This window comes from Astatotilapia calliptera, chromosome 1 (genome assembly GCF_964374335.1).
Source record: "Astatotilapia calliptera chromosome 1, fAstCal68.1, whole genome shotgun sequence".
NCBI lineage: Eukaryota > Metazoa > Chordata > Actinopteri > Cichliformes > Cichlidae > Astatotilapia > Astatotilapia calliptera.
This window is the reverse complement of record NC_137422.1, coordinates 666,853-674,762: the sequence shown is the minus strand read 5'-3', so window position 1 is coordinate 674,762 and position 7,910 is coordinate 666,853. Positions and strand designations below refer to the sequence as shown.

General features: G+C 37.4%; 1 protein-coding gene across 1 annotated transcript in view; it reads left to right on the top strand.

The window, feature by feature from the left end:
* Positions 1 to 235: 235 nt before the first annotated feature.
* Positions 236 to 7,910, top strand: part of LOC113026898 (mucin-5B-like) — a 55,424-nt gene continuing 47,749 nt past the window's right edge. The window contains exons 1-7 of the mRNA XM_080304013.1: positions 236 to 245; positions 354 to 612; positions 1,048 to 1,162; positions 1,496 to 1,580; positions 4,329 to 4,435; positions 6,572 to 6,767; positions 6,872 to 7,087. Of these exons, the coding sequence (XP_080160139.1) occupies positions 236 to 245; positions 354 to 612; positions 1,048 to 1,162; positions 1,496 to 1,580; positions 4,329 to 4,435; positions 6,572 to 6,767; positions 6,872 to 7,087 (988 nt within the window). The remainder of the gene's footprint in view (positions 246 to 353; positions 613 to 1,047; positions 1,163 to 1,495; positions 1,581 to 4,328; positions 4,436 to 6,571; positions 6,768 to 6,871; positions 7,088 to 7,910) is intronic.

Sequence of the window (7,910 nt, the reverse complement as noted above, 5' to 3'; positions counted from 1 at the left end):
TTGCTGCAGACAATCTTGGTTAAATCTACTGAAGCCATTTCTGGTGTTAAAGAGTACATACGGTTCTGGGATATCTGCAACAGTTAACTGTCTTGGCAATCTTCAGTTTGAGTATTTGAGTTTCATATCAGTGAATTGTCAGTTGATAATTTCTAATTTCCTACATCTAAATTAATAAATACCTTTTTTTGTCTTTACTACAGTGACCACTGCTCCTTCTACAAACACACTGACCATGACTTCAGGTAAGTTTGCAAATGTCCAATATGGTTATTTTTTCTTCAGGTCTTCATGTAAATTTAAAACGATTTCTCAAAAAGAATTTGTAATTTATTAATTTATTAATTTTATAGCTAATGCATCCCACATTGGCCGAGTGTGCACAACTTGGGGATACTATCACTTCAAAACCTTTGATGGCGATTTCTTCCAGCTGAATTCGAGTTGTAACCATGTCCTTGCAATACAATGCAAGGACAGCTATGAAAACTTTAATATCCAGATGCGGCGGCGCTTAGTCAACAACATCCCCACAATCAGCAAAATCATCATGATGCTGGAAGGATCTGAGGTGGAGCTCTCTAACAACTCAGTGCTTGTCAATGGCAAGATGTAAGTTCGGGAAAGACCTATCAACTGTACTGACATTTTTCCAAGAATATTTCAGTAACTTTAACTACTATATATTCAGGGGGGTGCAGGAGTCAGAATCCAATATCAAACGTAGGTCCAATTGTATCTGTTTACATTTTCAGCATTGTACCATCTTAATATGAGATTTATTCTGCTTTAATGACAGCAGCACTCAACCTAAATGTAAGCATCCGCTGCAACCTGCAAATCTACAATATCCCTCCATAGGACACTATCTTGTCCTTTCAAATGCTCAAACAAAGCCCTAGCAATATTCTGTGGCAGTGGGGTTAGGGGTCTGTCTGGTCTGTTAATGACTGATTTGTATAACTAAAGAGCAGCAGTACAAGGGTAATGTGAATTTGTTTTAATTTTTACACTCATTTTTAAAATATCACTCTTTGTTTGCACCAGGGAATCTCTTCCATTCAGTAAATCAGGAGTGACTGTCAAGGGGACCGCATCTAGTATCTCTGTTGAAGCTAATCTGGGAATAAAGGCAATCTGGAACCTGGACGACTCCCTTGATGTATGAAGCCTTCTCTCACATACAAAAATAAATTATCTGACTGGCTGTTTATTGGAGATAAATTATCAGGATGTGAGGAGAGGGACGTCGCCTCCAAATATGCTCCTTCCGATTCTTATCTATATATGACCCCTTAGTTCTACAAGCTGTTTGTTCTGGTTTTCATCCTGCTATTCAGATGAGCTCAGAATGCAGACAAATTGTCATGTGAATGTCCTACTTTAACCTTTTAATGGATTACAAGGAAAGAATGCCATATATTGGAGTTCAATTAATATTGTCCTGTCTTGTGATTTTGCCAGTTACCTATTGTGTAATTGATTATCTTCACAGATTGAAATAGATGAGAAATATCGGACTCAGACATGTGGACTGTGTGGAAACTTTGATGGCATATCCAATGAATTCCTGAATGATGGTAAGATAATTGTAATATTTCAGGAGGTAGTCTAATGTAGTCTGTAGTTATTATAACACAAACTGCAAATAACGTGCATGTACCCTGTAATTACGTGCAGTTTGCAGGCAACAAGTCAGGGTTTTGCAGATTTTTTTTTTTTTTACAATTACACCGTACCCTGTACTTTCTGGGGAGCGGGGTGTATTGTGGAGTCGCTTAATCTCGTCTAACTTCTAGGTATTTTACAGGGAAAGAGGTGTAAATTGTACTGTAAGTAATTTTAAGAATCCTGCTAAGTAAATACTGAGTAAGTATTACTTACTCAGTAAGTACTGATTACATAACTAATTTTGTGCCTAATGGATGTTTCAGTATTCAACTCTTTATATATTACATATAAAATGATACATAGATAAACACTTTTCTTCATTTCTTATTTGAAATCATACATTGATATTTACAGTCATAGCATAGGCTCATCTGTGCCTATAATGATGGAAACAATGTGAGTTGTTTTCATTAAACTTTAATTAAAAACAAGGACATGAAACTATTCCTTAACCCTTAAAATATTAGCTTTAGAAATACATTAGCAGACAAAACAATACTTACACCCTGAAACACATGATATTTGCAAGTTTTTTTTCTTTGTGAACAAATGTCCAAAATGACCTCAGACTGTTAAAAATTAAAAGTGTGGACATGGCTTTTGTGTATAATATTTTACAAGACAGCAAGACAGATAGTGCAATAACTTCCTAAATATATATATTTTTAATGCATTGCACACACTGTACCTCAACAGTGATATGTGACAGGGTTGTCCTGTTCACACTGTCATACTTAAGTGTCTCTTGAACAGTTTCACAGCTTCTGGTGTCTTTTCATAATACATTTGTACCTGTGCATTAAGTGATCAAGGGCAGTCTCTAAAAGAAGAAAGACAAAATAAACACATTCAGTCTGTTTAAAGCTGCGTTGAAATGTCTGAGTATAGTTAAGGTCCAATTATTATCATTTTTTAAACAAAGCAAAGACATGTACATAAAGTTTTAGCATTTTACAAACAGGGGAAAAACATTGCAGACCATTAGCTAGGAAAACCACACCTACTGATAACGCCGCTGTTCTGCTTCACGGTTCTTTCCAGATCCTACAATGAAATAATCAGGAGGAAAACATTTTGAGAGAAAACCAAACAAGAAAATAAAATAAAACAAGAAAATCTTTTTTTTGGAAAGAGTGATTAGGGTGACATATAGGATAAGATAAGATAAACCTTTATTAGTCCCACACTTTTTGTTTGGTCATGGCAGAAAGGGGACAGTACAAAGTTACAGCAAAAAATAAGAAAAACAATAGCATGGAATAAGATAAAATAAAATAAAACAACATACTATATGAAATAAAATAAAATACTGTGTTGCATTGGGAAATTACACTAGTATTACATAAAAATATATATAAATGACATGGTTGTCATTTCTAAACACCTAAAAATGAACACATAACCTTTTTGAAATAAAGTAAATAAACTAGGTGGAACATTTATTTTTATGCTTTTTATGCATTTATTTTAAGGTGTTGTTTGAATAAACTGTTCTTATAAATACAAAAACTGTAAATACACGTGAATGCCAATTTTTGTATATTTTTTATTGTATTTAGGTGACTAAAGAAAGACTAATAAAATAAGTATTAAGTATTGATTAACACATTTCCTACAGGTTACCCGCACTTTAGTCGCAGGTCTTACAGTCTATAATTGTGTCATTGTTTCCTGCAGAAAGAATGACTTGTTGCCTGCAAATTGCACGTAATTACAGGGTACTTAAGCCTTATTCGCAGACCGTGTTCTAAAATGTTCTAAAATGTTCTAAAATGTTCTAAAATGTTCTAAAATGTTACTGTCTATCCACAATGTGGATGTGAGAAAACACAAGGGGGGAAAACGTTGCCCCACTCTCAAGTTGTGGAGATCAAGTATCCTTAAGCAAGATGGACATGCTCATAAGGCAGAGACGTTACACTTTGTGAGCATGGAATAAGCTGAGAGAGAGGAGAGAAATAGCCTTTTTTTGTCCCTTTTAATGATCTCTAGATTTGACAAGTCAGTCACTGTTCACCTTGCTTGTCCTGAGAGAACACCACTGGTTTCTTTTAATGTTAGCAGCAACTTTTCAAAAAAGTTCACAGTCATTCAGAAGTAAAGACAGGGAGGAGCTCCACTCTATGAAAGACTACAAAGGCAAATAGTTCAACAATTCTCTGTGCACAAATCACAGTCAACAATATTGAATAGTTGCGATCTTCAGCCCCTTTTCAAAAGCGTGCACACTGAAAATAGGCATAATTGTGTAGCAGAAATGATTGCATAGGTTTTCAAAACCATTTGTCATTGACCACCATTAGTTGCTGCATCCATAAATGCAATTTTAAAGGATCCTGAAATGCTTCGGTTTGATGAAAAAAAAAGTGAATTTCTTTTTGAAAAAATCTACATGGGGGTTAGTGCACATTGGAAACGTCTTAGCTTACACATCTACGAGGGCCCCTATAATACTGACTTATATTTATTAGATTTGGAGCAACATATACTGTCATTCAATTAGCATAATTTTCCCCATTTTTAAATAGCATAGTTCTGTACTGAAAGTCTAGATGCAGACCTGTGACCTCTTTGGTTCATTATGAAATAGAATACGTAATGAAGAAGCCCCCCAATAAGCTTCATGATCATTTTATTGTGACTGTGCTGTACTACAGGAACCCCAGTGTCTGTGGTGGACTATGCTGAGACCTGGAAGATAAATGGCCCCACAGAGTACTGTGAGGAGACTGACATCAACCCAGTCCCGAGCTGTGGTGATAAGGTGAGTCTTCACTATTTCTCATTTTCAACACTGTTAAATTAAATTCAGTTTTAATTATACAAAATCAATAGGTGCTTTATATTGTAAGTTTAAGAGCCTTCAGTAATATGGAGAAACTCCAATAATCAGATGACTGCCTGAGAGCAAGTACTTGGTGACAGTGAGAAGAAAAAGCTCCCTTTTTAACAGGAAGAAACCATTAGCAGGGTCAGTCATCCGGCCTCACCTCAGGGGTGAGGGGCAGAAGACGACATAAAGACACACTGTGTAAGAGGGCTCAGGGGGTTGGGTAGCGCATCTGTAACCGGAAGGTCGCCGGCTCAATCCCCATGCTCTCTGTCCTGGTCGTTGTGTCCTTGGGCAACACACTTTACCCTACCGCCTACTGGTGATGACCAGAGGGGTCGATGGCGCGATACGGCAGCTTCGCTTCTGTCAGTCTGCCCCAGGGCAGCTGTGGCTACAACTGTAGCTGCCTCCACCAGTGTGTGAATGTGAGAGTGAATGAATAGTGGTATTGTAAAGCGCTTTGAGGGCCCCGAAAAGCGCTATATAAATCCAATCCATTATTATTATAAAAACATAATGGGTAAAAGAGGTGAATGCGGAAACAGTGTATCATGGAAAGCCACCAGCAGCCTAGGCCCAAAGCAGGATAGCAAAGGGAAGATTCAATTTTAACTTTGACTCTGGATTTAACAGGGAGCCAATGAAGATAAGCTGGTATTGGAGAAATATGTTATCTGATTCTTTAGAATCAGAATCAGAATCAGAAAGGGTTTTATTGCCAAATGTTGAGCGGGTTTACAACATTAGGAAATTGCTGCGGTGCTTCAGTGCAAACATACTGTTATAAATACTGTTATAAATTAAGCTTAAATGGACATGAAAATAAAAATGAGAATAAGAATTAAAAGTGCTAAGTAGATAGATAGATATATACATGATATATACATGAGTGCAGGTGGTGATCAGTGCCAAACATGGAATGATGCAGTGAACACAGCGTAGGGTCATGTGTTAGTGATGGGAACAGTCATACGGTTATTGTTCATGAGTCCGACAGCAGAGGGGAAGAAACTGTTCTTATGGCGAGAGGTTCTGGTGCGAATGGACCGGAGCCTTTACCCTGTCAGAACTCTTACTGCACTGTGCGTGAACTAGTTTCTATCTGAATTGAGAAGCAGGAAATTAGAGGTCATTAAGTTCTTTATATCTTAAAGACATTCTTGTAGTTTAACTAATGCTATCTTCACTAAAACTGTTACTGTGATGACAAGTAGTTATACTATTTATACAGTCTACAGAAAACAACAAATAAACAACAAGGTTAAAGTGCCACTGTGAAACATTGCAACATGTTATATATACACCTGTGATTAAAAATACAAAGAAAAGTAAAAATGTAAAAGCAAAACAGTAGCAGTAATACAGAGACTATTTAATATTGCACTGCAGCTGCCTCAGACGTGCGGAGTATAGTAGTAAGAGTGTGTTTATTTAACCCTAACCCAGCAGACCTTCTCCCACAGACTAATTCAACCCACGAAATAATTTTTACAATCCTTCATAAACCTGTATAATAACTCTTCATTCTGTGCCAGGTGACAACATCTGTCAGGCATATGATAACACACAAATGTCTTTAATGCAGCTATTGTTCTTAGATTTATACTGTGTTATAATGCATTTATATTATTGATTTGCACTGATTTGCACTGCTCTCTTAATAGTATTATAGTATATAGTATATATATATATAGTATTATAGTACTCATACCCCTTAAACTCTTGGAAATGTTGTCACCTTACAACCACAAACCAAAATGTTTTCATTAAGATTTTCTGTGATAGACCAATACAGAGAATCTCATAATTGTGCAGTGGTATGGAAATGATGCACGGTTTTCAAAATTTTAAGCAAATTAAAATCTGAAAACTGTGACATGTTTGTGGTTGTAACAAAAATGTGAAAAAGTTCAAGGGGTATGAACACTTTTTCAACGCACTGTTATTGTAAACTCAAACAGATGTTACCTTGCTACCTTGAGGGTTCAAACTGTAGGCTTCTAAAAATGATTGGCAGTATGTATTTTTTTAACTGACTGACTTCTTTTTCAGCAATTCTGTGACCAGACTTTCTCCAGTGATCCCTTTGTTGATTGCCAAAACATTCTTGACGTGGAATCCTTTAGTAAAGCCTGTATGGTGGACACGTGCAACTCTACAGACAACACTACTTTTGTCCTCTGCAAAACACTTTCAGAGTTCTCCAGACAGTGCATCCATGCAGGTGGCAAACCCCAAGAATGGAGGAACGATACATTTTGCTGTAAGGGTGCAACATTTACAGTTCTGGGTCTCCATCATAGGCAGTGTTTTTTCCTTATACTTTGCAAAATTCTTTAATTGACATTGAAAAACTTTTGTCCACAGACAAGAAATGTCCATACAACATGGTGTTCTTGGAATGTAGCAGTTCATGTCCTGACAGCTGTTCCACCCCTCAGGCCAGCCAGACATGTGACAGCCATTGTCATGATGGCTGCAGCTGCCCTGCTGGTATGTCCACACTCCTTTTGCACTCCATCTCTTGCTTTCTGTCTCTCAGAGAGAAAACAATTGCAAAGTATTCTGGGCAGTCGCAGCCAGGTTGTTCACACAAAACTAAAACTGCATAATTCGGATCTCAGATGTCGGAACTCGGGAGCCACGTCGCTCCTGAGTCAGCACATCCCTTTAATGAAGTCAGAAGATAAAAAAAAGCAGGGTTTGTTTTGCTTCTTGGATTGAGCCATTCATGCATCACTAGCAATATAGCATAATACCTCTTTTGTGCTTAAAAACACCATGGTATCACATTTATGATAGAACCTGATAAGCACTCTGTGTATGGATTATTTAGCAAGTCACAATTAGATACCAGTGGCAGTACAGATTAAAAGTTTCACCACTGTTTATGTTCACTGCCACCATCTTTGATTTTTAACTTAGGGTTGGTAGGGTTGCTCCAATTTTTTTATTTTTTTATTTCTTTGTTTTGAGTTTTTGGATTTTCTGAGTTGAGGTGGCATTCCAGATAAATATTCTGACTGGGAACTTGAAACACAATGTACCACACATATCCAACAGATAAAGATTGTTTTATGGTCCCACAATTGTGTCCATCGGCAGACACGATTTCAGTAGGACAGAGAGGGGAGAGAGTTTCGACCACACACTACTTTGCATTCTGCCAAATGTTGATTGGTTGACAAGTGGACCAGAAGAGAGAAAGGGATGACAACAGTAGAAAAAAAACCAACACCCCCCCCCCCCCCCCTACATGTAGTGATATTTGAGACCTTTCCCAAATAGCAAAATTGGTATGGTCCCGATCTGGCCCACACAATTTGCTTACACTTGACCTACATACCACACAGAATGACGGCCCTTTGGGGGCCCAGATCTGGCCTACACATGGGCCAGCACAAGG